At 40.6% G+C, this 12673-nt stretch overlaps 1 protein-coding gene across 1 annotated transcript in view; it reads left to right on the top strand.

Annotated features, from left to right (window-relative positions):
* SUMF1 (sulfatase modifying factor 1) overlaps nucleotides 1-12673 on the top strand; it is a 95974-nt gene that overhangs the window by 47550 nt on the left and 35751 nt on the right. The window contains exons 5-7 of the mRNA XM_040492114.1: nucleotides 1401-1523; nucleotides 2275-2389; nucleotides 7682-7795. Of these exons, the coding sequence (XP_040348048.1) occupies nucleotides 1401-1523; nucleotides 2275-2389; nucleotides 7682-7795 (352 nt within the window). The remainder of the gene's footprint in view (nucleotides 1-1400; nucleotides 1524-2274; nucleotides 2390-7681; nucleotides 7796-12673) is intronic.

Here is a 12673-nt window from a genome sequence, read left to right on the forward strand (position 1 = left end):
AACCACAGAGCTGCAAGTCGGTCAGCCAGTCTCCAGGGTGGCAAGGAAATAATTATCTCAAGCAAAAATAGAGTAGCACTTTAAGCCCTGGAGATGGAGAAAGGTTGGGTCAGGACTCAGCATCTCAACAGCCTAAGAAAACTGTTCTCCTAACCCACTTTTTCTGATGGGAATTTTGAGCCTCTATTTTTAACAACATCCCTGGTTATTGCCCTCATTGTCAGGGAGCTAAGAGCTCATGAAGTTCAGCTTTAGGGATATAGCCCCTTGACGAAGGGCAGAAACCTTGCAAAGCCTGAGCTGGCAGCCTTCGTGGTAGAAATAGACTGTGAGGCAGAAAGTCATAGAATTCTTGGGCACCACAGGTTGACTGGGCCTCTTAGCTCCCAAGTGGTATTTTCTTTCATGAACTTAATAGAAGAAAAAGCTAAGGCAGAAGGAAAACCCAGAGGGGAATGTATTTTTTCCACTGAGTATATTTTCTTAGCAAAGTATGTCTCTGATTGCTGAAAACAGTAACTGACACGTAACAGGTACTCAGTAAACATTTGTTGAAGGAATAAATGAAAGTCATGGTGTAATTGCTGGAGGGAATTCAGAGGTGTTTAAGGAATGGACTAGGAGTGTGTAGTTCGCTTGAAAAAGGGTGAACAGGGAGTTAGAATTATCTAGTGCTATATGAACGTGCGGATCCCCTTATTTGCAAACTTTCCCCCTAACCTTCCTTATCCTTCTATGCCCTTAGAAAAAATACTCATTTGGTATCTGCTAGCAGGAGGTGCATATAGCTGACTAATCTGTAGTAGAAAGGCACAAAGTTTAAAGCCAAGCAACCTGTGCAGAGGAGGGGAAAAGCAAGATTGTGCAGAGGGAAAAGTTGAGATTATAATATAGGCCCAAGAAGTCCCCACTGATCCCTTTGAGGGCTTTGGGGTAAATAGGGCCTGTAGGATGGAGCTGTGGGTGTTCTGAAATGGCTGGACCTTTATGCCCCTACTGTGGTTAGTCATTGGCTGTTCTTAGGTGACTCTCCACAGCTGTGGGAGACCCTGAAGGGGCACTCCCAGCAGCTGGAACAGCACTCCTTCCTTCGAGGGGGACATGGGGGGTGCATCTCCACACCCGGTGTACCAAGTGAGATTCTCTGGGGGTCTAGGCCTGCCTGCTGGGGAGGACATGTTTTAAGTCTAGTTCCAAGGAGGATTATAACCCATTCGGGAGACTCGGATGTCAGACACCTGTGGTGGAAGGTGACAGATGTGGCACAGCTGGGGGTTTGATTAGACTGAGATTGGACACCCAGATTGGACTGAGGGTGATTATAGGCGCTTTGCTGAAGCTGGTTTCTGTTTCCTGTTCTAGTTCGTGCCCCTCTACACTCTGCTTTTGCTCTTCCCCAGGCCTGATCATCCAGTTCTGCACGTCTCCTGGAACGATGCCGTGGCCTACTGCACGTGGGCGGGAAAGCGGCTGCCCACGGAAGCTGAGTGGGAATACAGCTGTCGAGGAGGCCTGCAAAACAGGTACTTGGAGGGTCTCACCTTGCCTAACTATGTGTTGACCTTTTTCTAAATCTGTGGAACTTACTTCGGTTAGAAAGTTGATTGAAAACAAGAACTTTTTCTTCCCAGGCTTTCTTCATCTGCATGAACTTACTAGGAGACACTGATGCCTGGGTCACCAAAGTGTCAGGTGAAGTGGGCTCCCTGCAGCCCCAAAGGGTGCTTCACGCATTCATCTCCCTATGATCTTACAGAGTCCTCCTCAGAGCCTCTTGGCAGGCTGCCTTGCGTTTAGGATTTTCTTATTTTAGGCATGTCCTGAAGCAGTGGTATTTCTCTGCTTCTAGAACCATGAGACAGAAAGCTCATGTTTGGGTCACATCTTCTAGGAAAGGCTCCTTAAAATAGCAGAGGCTTTTAAAAAAAGTGTGGTGTGATACTGCCTGATTGTGCTACCATATAAGTCCACAATGATGCCTACTTTCCCAGCCTTCTATAAGCCCTTCTTTTAGCTATGTGACTTATTGCAGGCCTCTCTAGTACCCGGGAAACACGGAGATTGTGGTGAACTTGACATGAGCTGGTTGTGCGGAAGTTTCAAAAACAAAACAGTTCTGGTTAAAGCTTTATTTATTTATATATTTGAAATGTAAAACGTAGTTCACTCAGAACAAGTGAGCAGTGCCCTCTCTTTCATTGCATTCCTTCTCTTGACTTTAATCCAGAAGCCTGTGCCTGTTTGACAGGCTGATGCCTGTGTCTCTTCTGACAGACTTTTCCCCTGGGGCAACAAACTGCAGCCGAAAGGCCAACATTATGCCAACATTTGGCAGGGCGAGTTTCCTGTGACCAACACTGGGGAGGACGGCTTCCGAGGGACTGCGCCTGTGAGTAGCGAGGCTTCCGGAGGCGGGCGGCAGCCACAGAGAACGCGGACATGCGCGGAAGGCATTGCGCGCTCTCTGACCAGTCTGTTGCCGTCTTCCTGTGTTCATCCGCCTGTGCGCGTGGCAGTTCCTAATAATTAATCAAATATTCTTTTTCATAACACAGTTTTCTTTCTGATTCCATCATACTTAGAGAAACTTCGGAAAACAAAAAGAGTATAAAAGAGAAAATTGAAAGGACTTGGAATTTTGCCACCCAGAGATAAACCTTGTTAGCATTTTGGTACATTTCTTTCTGCTCCTTTCCATGTTTATTGATGCTAATAATAGCTGGTAGTTAGTGAGTGTTTGCAGTGTGGCAGGCTTGGTGCTAGGCCATTTTTATGAGTTAATGCATTTAATGTTAATTCAACTTTGTAAAGTAGGTACCATGTATTTTATCCTCATTTTCCAGGTGGTCATTCTGAGGGACAGAAAGGTTAACTAACTTGCCCAAGGATACGCAGCTGGAAAGTAGCACAGTTGGAGTTTGAACTGGGTCTGTTTCCAAAGCCCATGTTCTGAACTACCATATATGCCAGCATATGTTTTTCTGGTGTATATATAGCTGTGTGTATGTGTATATATGTGTGTGTATACACACACATACATATATGCATATATATATATGTGTGTATATATATATGTATATATATATATATATATGTATATACTTTTTACATGTTGCTTTTGGGTCATGCTGAATGTAATACTTAAAATCTTGTTTTTCCCTACTTAATATGAGGAACAAATACATTGTCTTTCAACAGATGGATAACCTGTCATTTGAATAAGGCCTAATTTATTTGCCTTTTATTAATCATTCACTAATTTAGGTTATATCTGTTGTTTTGTCATGTTTTGTTTTTGCTAAATAATTTAACAAGAAACATCTTGTACATAAATATTAAATTGTATATCTGATGATTTGTTTAAGATAGATTTCCCAAAATGAAATTAATGAGCCAAAGACTAGTAAACACTCTTGGTAAAGGTTTTAGATATATGGCTAAACTGTTTTCCAGAGTGCGTATTGCATACTTCCCTCCACAAGTATATAAGAGTTCTTTTCTCATTGCTCTTTTGCTGGCAAAATCATACACTAATGAAGCAATGTTGGAAATATTTCATTTTCTCCTAACAGTGAGGAAAGAAATCTTGCGGTGGGGAAGTAACACCTTACTGGGTTTGTTGTTACAGAGAATGATTTTCTTTCAACACTCTTTCAAACAGTTGTCATTTTTTTCATATTTGTATTTTTGTTTCACACAAAAATAATTCTTCCAAAATTTACTTATAAATGTAACACAGATACATTGTTTGGAAGATGGCCAAATGACTCTAAAATTTGACTGAAAATAATAAAGTAGTGAGAAAGACCCAGACATTTTTGGAAAAGATGAAGAGTGGAGAGATACTTGACCTACCCGAAATCTAAAAATAGTTTGAGCTATAGTAGTTAAAGCATTATAGTTTCATTTTGGGGGGGGCAATTGATGTAAATAATAGATTGCATGAGAAGATGTAGCCTTCCAAGAGGTATTGGGGTGCATATGTGTATATATAAAATTCCATATATATGTGTAAGCATGTGATAAAGGAACCAACACAAACCAATGGGAAATGATGTACTACCCGAAGGAAGCAGAAGACTAATCATTTGATCTAGAAGTTGGTTCCTCCAAAGTTTCCTTCATGATAGCTACTACTCTCACAAGCACATAGTTGTATTCGGCAAAATGAGGGATTAGACATGTCAGGGGCTAAAGGAGTTCCACCCTTTCTCAGACTTTCCATGGGTGAGAAACCTAGCCAATGATGGGCCACCTTTGGTCAGCAAAACTGGAATTGTAGGTGCTCGGTGAGGATGCTCACGAGTCCCTAGGAAAGATGTTGGTAGATGGAGGCAGTGGGACAGTGGCCATCGAAGTGTTATACACTGCCACGGAGTGTGCAGCAACTCACCTGCGGTGCGCTAACCTTCAACATGGATGGCTCAGAACATTGGGCTCATACCCGGCCTTCTTTGGTAGCAGATACATTAGAAAGACTGGCACAAGGGCCTTAGCAGCCTGGGTCCCCTTCCTAGATGGTAGGCTGTGAGAAGTAGGGCTACTGCAGTAAGCCTTGAATCCTAAGGTGTGGACTTACGATGGACCAAATTATATAAGCGCCTGTCAGTTTTAGTAAAAGGCCATGAAAAGGCTGGACTGGGCAGTTATGAATATTTCACAGTGCTTACTGCTATGGAATTTCATGTCCTATTTCAGTACTTGAGTCTCCAAGGAAAACAGTCATTTATCCTTAAGGGCACCTGTTCAGAAAACACAAAGTTCCCTGTGAAATAAGGACACTTTACAGATGTTTAGAGTGGGAACATTTAACTGGGAGTTCAGCAGATGTCTATCCTGGAATATATGCACCAGAAATTACCTCAAGAAGCAACCATGCAAGTTCCTAAGACAAAATTAGAACAGTTCCCAGGGGCCCTCAAAGAACCAATTTGAGAGACATGACCTGGGGAGAAAGAAGCAGGAGGGCACAGGGAGGTGGCTTCCACCTGTGTTTGGAATGAGACTTAGCAAGATCTGTATCTTCAAAATAGGACTGTTGACCCAGACAGTTACCTTGAGTCCACTTGAGCTGTTGCGTCCACACAGTCTGTTCATTAGAGAGAAGGAATTTAACTTCAATGGTGGGGTGGACTACAGTGAAACAGCTCTCTCACCTGATATTTTATGTATGCTGTTACTTCTGGTCTGGACGGAGCAAACTATTCTGACCACATGAATCTTACGAATTGGATTTTTATTTTGTTAGCCACTTTCATACAACTATTAGTGTGTTTTGGTTTTAATACATAGCAATCATTCAGCAGGTTTGAAATATTTCTCATGCACATTTGTTTTCTTGTGAGGTTCCTGGAAGGAAGCTTTGGTTAGTGCAATTAATTTAACAATGAGCAGTTACACAGTTTCTTCTCCTTAATGGCATACTCATAGATGGTAATTTTAGGGATGGTGACTTCCAGATTTTATCTCACTTAAACATCAGATTTTTTAAAGGGGGAAGAAAACCCCAAAGTTTGAGTCAATTTTATTTCCCCATCTGAATGGTTTAAGAGCACCAGATAGGTTAAATTGCTTGCTCAGTAGCTGCTAAGTGTGGGCACATAAAAAGGACCTCAGGCACATGAACTTGAGCCCCCTCCGCTTGTGTGTTCTATGAGCCTGAGAAATGATTCTTTCCTCCAGAATGTTTGTTGCATCTTTTAATTGCTCTTGTGCCCCTGGCTCTTTCTCTTCTCTTCTTGAAACAAATTAATTTCTTCTTTTTCTTTCTATTCCTTGCAGCTATTATCCCACCTTACTCTTTCCGATCATCTCTAAATTCTTGAAGAACGGTTTATGCCTGTGGCCTCTCCACCTTTACTGTCTCTCTCAGTTTAGAACTGTGAACTTGATTCCAATGAGACTCTTCTACCTTTGTAGAGGAGGATACAGCCAGAAATCTGCAGCCGGAAATCTCTGCAGCCAGAAATCCTCTCCCTCTTGGGAATTTCTGAGACATTTTTTCCCCACTCATTTCCCTACTCATCCCACTCTGTCTTACAAAATTAGATTTTTTGTTTTGGGTATATATTTTTTCTCCCTCAGTAAGCTCTTTGATGTCTTTACGCCATTGATCCCTTCCTGCCTTCACTTGACATGCATGGAATTACTGAATGATGCAGTAAATAAAGACTGCTGTTTCCATAATGAATGCTGAATATGGAAGCAGAGTGGCAAAATTTTTTAGCTTTCCAAATTATCGAGATGAAGTTCTTTTAGGAAGTAGCTTCATAACTTTGAAGTGCTCTGAACTGCCCAAGTATCAGGTGCTTCCATATTCACGTGTCAAATGGAGGTGAATTTTTAGTTTATTCATTTCTTTAGCCCTACGTCATTAGTATGGGGAAAAAAACCCCATGGATTTACAAAAACATATATATTTTTGTATTTTATATTATTATTTTTATTTTTTACAAAAATATTTTTTAAAACCCAAAGATAGGGGCGCCTGGGGCGTTTAGTTGATTGAGCATCTGACTCTTGATTTCTGCTCAGGTCACGGTCCCAGGGTTGTGGGATGGAGCCCTGTGTCAGGCTTTGCACTGAGTGTGGAGCCTGCTTAGGATTCATTCTCTCTCTCTCTCTCTCTCTCTCTCTCTCTCTCTCTCTGTCTCTCTCCTCCTCTCTCTCTCTCTCCCTCTCCTTCTCTCTCTCTCTCTTCTTCTTCCTCTCCCTTTCCTTTTCTCTTTCTCCCTCTACTCTCCCTGATTGTACTTTCTCTCTCTCTCTCTCTGTCTCAAAAAAATAAATAAATAAAAAATAAATAAAAACCCAAAGATAACTTGGTATATTTTCATTTAAAAAATGAAAATTTTCTTTATGTTTGAGAATTTCCATTAAAAAATATTGGGAAAATATTTTAAGTCGCTAAAATAGTGTAATTGTCTACACTAACTTTTTCAGTTAAAGTTTTTTCTTACCCCTCTCCCTTCCCTCCTTCTTAAAAAAGTTTTATACTTTGGCTCTTTGTCTGTGACAATATTCTGTGGCAGACTGTCTGACCTGCCTTTGAAATGTGATATGATTGCTTGCTGATGAATCTCAGTTGGCCTCATACTTCCAGGTTCCAGAGACTGACTGCAAACCTTTTCTTACAAATATGCTTGATAATGAATTCACATTTTCTTTAGAAAAACAAGTCGTCTCAGTGTTTTGATGATAATGACTGAGGCTTAAAGATAAGATAGTGAGTTGGAGGGGGCTGGTGGGTAGAGAGGACAGAAGTGACTTGGTGTTTTTCAACGTAAAAGACATTATGTGGCCACATATCTTAGCTCTGATGGTAAAACTTATAGTGGGTCTGATATGATGTTTCTGTTATGCTTTTGAGAGTTGAAATCATCATCTCCCCCTCCCCCATCAGGTACAGATTTGGTCATTATTTGTCTGTTAGGAAGAGTTTTGTTGGCTTCCTTACCATGTAGTATAAACTCTCCTTAGGTTTCTAAACTCCCCTTGAGAAATCAAAGCAAAACATGTCTCTTTCTTTGTTTTTACATTGGCCAAATTGCAGTTTGATGGTCAGAATGAAAATTAATATTCATACCTTGAAGTTCTACTTCTTTTAGTGCATTTTTTCAGCAAAGAGATTTCCAAAGAAGGTGAGTACTTTGACAGCATATTCCCTTTTTTTAATTTTTAGGTCGACGCCTTTCCTCCCAATGGTTATGGCTTATACAATATAGTGGGGAACGCATGGGAATGGACTTCAGACTGGTGGACCGTTCACCATTCTGTTGAAAAAACACTTAACCCAGTGAGTATCATTCTCAGACTGTATCATGAGAAGATTATATCCATCCCCTAGGCGGTCTGTGGCAAGAATTTCATGTGTTTCTGAAGAGTATTTGTCTGCTTTTGAAATTAATCTTGGAATTTCCCCAAAGGGATATTAAGTACGTGTCTCTCATTTCAAGTTTAAAGCGCTGTGTAGAAATATCTACAAGCATTTTATGTACTTCTGGATGGTGATGGTAATAATTATTTGAGTGAATCTGCCTATAACTTTAGAAAGTATTATTCAGCCTCATAAATTTGATCAGAGTAAGATATCTAAATAACTATGCAAAATTCATTAATGTTTTTAGTAATAACCAGTGAGCTATGCTAGATGGTATTTATCATGCAGCTAAGTGCCTGAGTTTTGATTGGCTGAAATTTTGATTCAGGAGTGTTCTTTAGAGAAAAATGAGAAAGTATTTTCTGGTCAATGTTGAGTCAGGAAGTTGAGTCATTTAGTCATTATTTCCTGCACTCTGCAGTATGTCAGTTCGGTACATCATATGCCTTGGGAATTAAGACAACCACATTTATCTAAGTTTTACCTACTCTGGTATGGGAAGAATGTTAAATGCAACTAACATTCAACTGTGCCCCTTAAAACCAGGCTCTGCCAGAAGAACATACAAAAATTGAGGGACTACATGGGCATGTAGGTGAGAAGTACTTCCTTAAAAAACAACAACCGTGTCTGAATATTTTTTGTTGTGTGGGGGGAAAGAACCATTTAAAAATCCTATCTCTAGCAAGCTAGACATTCATAAGTCAGAACCAAGAATATATATTTATACCAAAACTAGCTAGACTGGGAACTTAATATGCTCAATTTTAAACCTTAACCTTTTGAAAAGGGAACTAAGAGTAACTATAAAGAAAATTAATTCTTCAGTCTCTTGTCAGTGGAGGGTTAAGCAGCTCGAGTAATTGAAGAAATTGTCAGGCTCTGTGCCTCAGGCCATTTTTCGGAATATAAGGATAAATTTGTTTGATGTGCTTGATTTTTCTTCACAGAATAACACGTGGGCTGCTCATGAATAATCTGGAGACACAAACCTACTTTCTTGGGTGCAGATGAAAAAGCTGAGTTCTTCGGAAACTGTCATTCCCCCACTCATTTCCCTTGTACTTTCTGGCAGGGCTGGTGCAAGTAGCGGTCAAAGACAACTCTTCTCTCCAAAATGAGAATAAGGTTGTGAAATTCTCGGTAGGTTTGTGGTTGGGAGATGCCATTCTCTACTGGCAAGATGTGACTTGGCATTTGCTGTCAGAGTCAGAAATAGAATTTTTCCCCCTCGGATAAAAGCATCTGCATGTTTGCAAGGGGGTGCACAAGGCTTCAGGATTCTGGCAAGTTGTGAATGTATCTATCTGACCATCTGTTGTCGAGCTGAGCGCTTATTAGCTTCCAGTCTTATAACTGCTTGTGTGTCTTCTAAGGATTTACAGAAAAATTCACATTTCTCTTGTTTTCCCCAGTCCCAGGAGCTATCTTAGATGTCGTCCTTGCTTTATAAATTGTTCTGATTTTAGATTTCTCTTGGTCACAGTGGCCTCATTTGCTTCCTGATTTGAATGGGCTAAAATTTATCTGTTTTGAGAACTAAACCCCAACTTCCTAGAGAACTCAGATTCCATCATTCAAATCTTTACAACTTCCTTCATTTCCAGTGCCACTGGCATGTCCCATCTGGGGTACTGCAACAGCCTCCCAGCTGGGCCCCTGCCTTTCATCTCTCTGCACTATGCAGCTACAATGACGTCTACAGAGAACAGATTTAACGCAGTCACTCCTCTGTTTAAAACCCTTCAGTGGCTTCTTGTCTAAAGAAGAAAGTACAGTTTCTTGAACACAAGTTCTCAAGGCTAAGATCATTTAATCCTTGCTGATCTTTCTAGCCATACCTTTTACTTCTTCTTCAAACATTTAGTTATAAAATTTAATAAAAATTCAGGATGGTACAGAAAATAGTATAATACATACCTGCCATTTAGACGTAACATATATTAACAGTTTACTGTATTTACTGTATTTCTTTTAACCAGAGGAAAAGGACAAAAACTGGTCTCCAGGTTAACACTGGATATTGTTAATATTTTTAATTTAAACAGTTTTAGTCAATGTATAGTGCAATCTCACTGTGGTTTTTAGTCATCATATGTTAAAGTCTGCATCTCATAACTCTAGTCTCTAGCTACCCTTTGACCTGCTTCTGTTGTCATTGTTGGGTTTGGTCACATCTTGTTTTCTCACATGCCTGGCTATTTTTGGCTGAGTACCAGATAATGCATATGAAAAATTATAGATATTATTGGAGATCTGGATAGCGTGATCTTTCTCTAGAGAGGATGTACCATTGCCTGTGGAAACTTCCATTTCAGATGAGCTAATTCCAGTCAGGAGTTGGGATGTTTTGAAGGTGCGCTTCAGTCCCTGTGAGGGCTTGTCTGGATGTAGTTTTTAGGATGCCAACCAAAAGTCAGGGGTTTTACTATGGCTCTTCTTCCTTGAAGGGTTTTGTAATTCCATTTTTTGTTTCCCTAGGCCACGAGTCTATTGAGAGTTCTATTCAGCTTCTCAGCCTTATAGCTGTTGCCTTTGTGAATCAGCAGACCTCTAGGTGAAACTAAGAATGGGAAAGGTCATCTCTGAGCTTCCCTCTTCTCTGGAATTTGAGCCCTGCAGTTCCTCACAACTATAGTAGTTTTCATCTGGTTTGGTTAAAACTCCTATTTCTCACTGAGGTCTCAATTTATTTGCCTTCTTTCCCTAATGGCCTGTGTATCTCCAGTGCCTAGCAAAGAATGTGGTGCATAACAGCTGGTCCTGTAACAAAGCCAGTTCCAGAGACCTAGAATTGAGTGTGACCACTATTCATATTTCAGGTGTTTCAAAAGCAAAGGCTGCTTGGAAACAGACATTTTCAGGGAGAGTTTTGAACCAAAATGTCCACGTGATTAGTAAACATTTCAACTCAGGAACTGACCTCTTCTATGCCATGCATATGTGTTAGTTCCAAGACTAACTCATAATGGCAAATCATTTTAAAGCTTCTTTGGGGAGCTTGAGAAAAGTCAGTGTTCTGTATGCAAAGGCTATTCAGGGAATATCTTTTTCTCATTCAGTGACTTCCAGGGAGCAAAAGTTAATCATTAGTGCTTATTTTATTGGGCAGTCATTTATGGCAGAAGCAGGTGGTGGAAATATCTTGTGTGCTTTGTACACACAATTCTGAGAGAGGCTGATGTATTTGACCATATGAAGTGAGGGTTGGTTTGGTCTTAGCTGGTAGGAGGTTATGTGGAGGGTGTGTGCATGTGTGTGTGTGTGTGTGTGTGTGTGTGTGTGTGTGTGTGTGTCTTCTGGAGCTGCTTAAGATGGCATCACCTCTTTCCACACAGATACAGTCCAGAGTATTACCATTGCTGCTACTATTTCTTTTAACCAAACAAACAAAAAAAAAAAGGTCATTTTTTTCCCTTTTCAGTTACCTCACCCCAAGGCCCATATTAATCTATGGCAGTATGTAGTGCTTTCAGTAAAGAATGTGTTGAGCTTACATAGCACCCTAATTTCCAGCACCTGCATACTCACTTACACTACCCACGTACCATGCTGACTTGCTTGCTGATTGTGTGAGAGGATGGTGTGATCTATGATATATTTTCCACTCTAACTTTGAGGTATATGGTTTCATTCGGGCAGCTTTTTTTTCCTGAGGGAAAGAACTCCAGTCTTGGAATGAGTCAAAGTAACTTGGATTATAGCTCTGCCACTTAATATTAAAGGAATTTCTTTAAACTTAGTATATCTCTCTTTTTTTAAAGTTTATTTATTTATTTTTAGAGAGAGACAGCACAAGTAGGGGAGGGACAGAGAGAGAGAGAGGGAGAGAAAGAATCCCAAGCAGGCTCTCCACTGCCAGTGCAGAGCCCAATGAGGGGGGCTCACACTCATGAACCATGAGATCATGACCTGAGCCAAAACCAAGAGTCAGACAGTTAACTGACGAATGCACGCAGGTACCCCTAAACTTAGGATATCTTAACTTTCGTTATCTACATGTTGGGAATAATTTTACTTTTATCATGAATTTGTTGTGAAGTTAAATTTGATGATGCTGCATGTGAAAGTATTTTATACCTCAGAAGTGTTGTTGTGTATTGTTTTTGTTTAAATTGTGTTTTGACTGCCTACTTGGGGTATTCTATGCTTCTCTCAGGCAGAGTTGATGAGGAATGTTGGGGAAGACTCAGAACTCCTTCTCTCCTTACCGTTGGCTGGCATAACACATTGTCATCCTTAAATGAGAAACTTGCTAGTGCTTCATGGTTCATTCAAGTCCAGTGGGAATAAAGTTTTTCAAAAACCATTCCTGCTTTGAATGAATCCGGCTGCTTGCCAAATTCTATTAGCCAGAGATTGAGTTTGTTTTGTTTTTCTTGGTGTGTAATTTGATTGTTCAATTAGATTGTATAGCTCCAGACATTTTTGGAACTGTATCCTGTTTTGCCAGGCTGCTTTGTCACGGTATAGGGTTGACCATGGAGGTGGTAAGCCCTCCTTGTCTGCATTGAATGACACGGTTTTGAATGACACTCGGAGCCCCTGGCTGTCACACATGGCACATGCCTTCCCTCTGACCTGAAATCTGCATGTACAGTGTGCTGGCAGGTGCCACACTTGTCAGTCCTGCTCACAATCTTGTTTTCCATGCGGTGATTGCCCTTGGGACTTGGGATGATGGCACTTGGGACATCACTTTGGTCCATCCTCTACACTCCACACTTGATTATTTCTTTTCCCAGTAACCCCTCCTCTGGTCTCCTGCCACTGCACGAATCAATGAATTTTGTA

This window comes from Herpailurus yagouaroundi, unplaced genomic scaffold, assembly GCF_014898765.1.
Source record: "Herpailurus yagouaroundi ecotype Mexico unplaced genomic scaffold, PumYag 183, whole genome shotgun sequence".
Classification (NCBI taxonomy): Eukaryota; Metazoa; Chordata; class Mammalia; order Carnivora; family Felidae; genus Herpailurus; species Herpailurus yagouaroundi.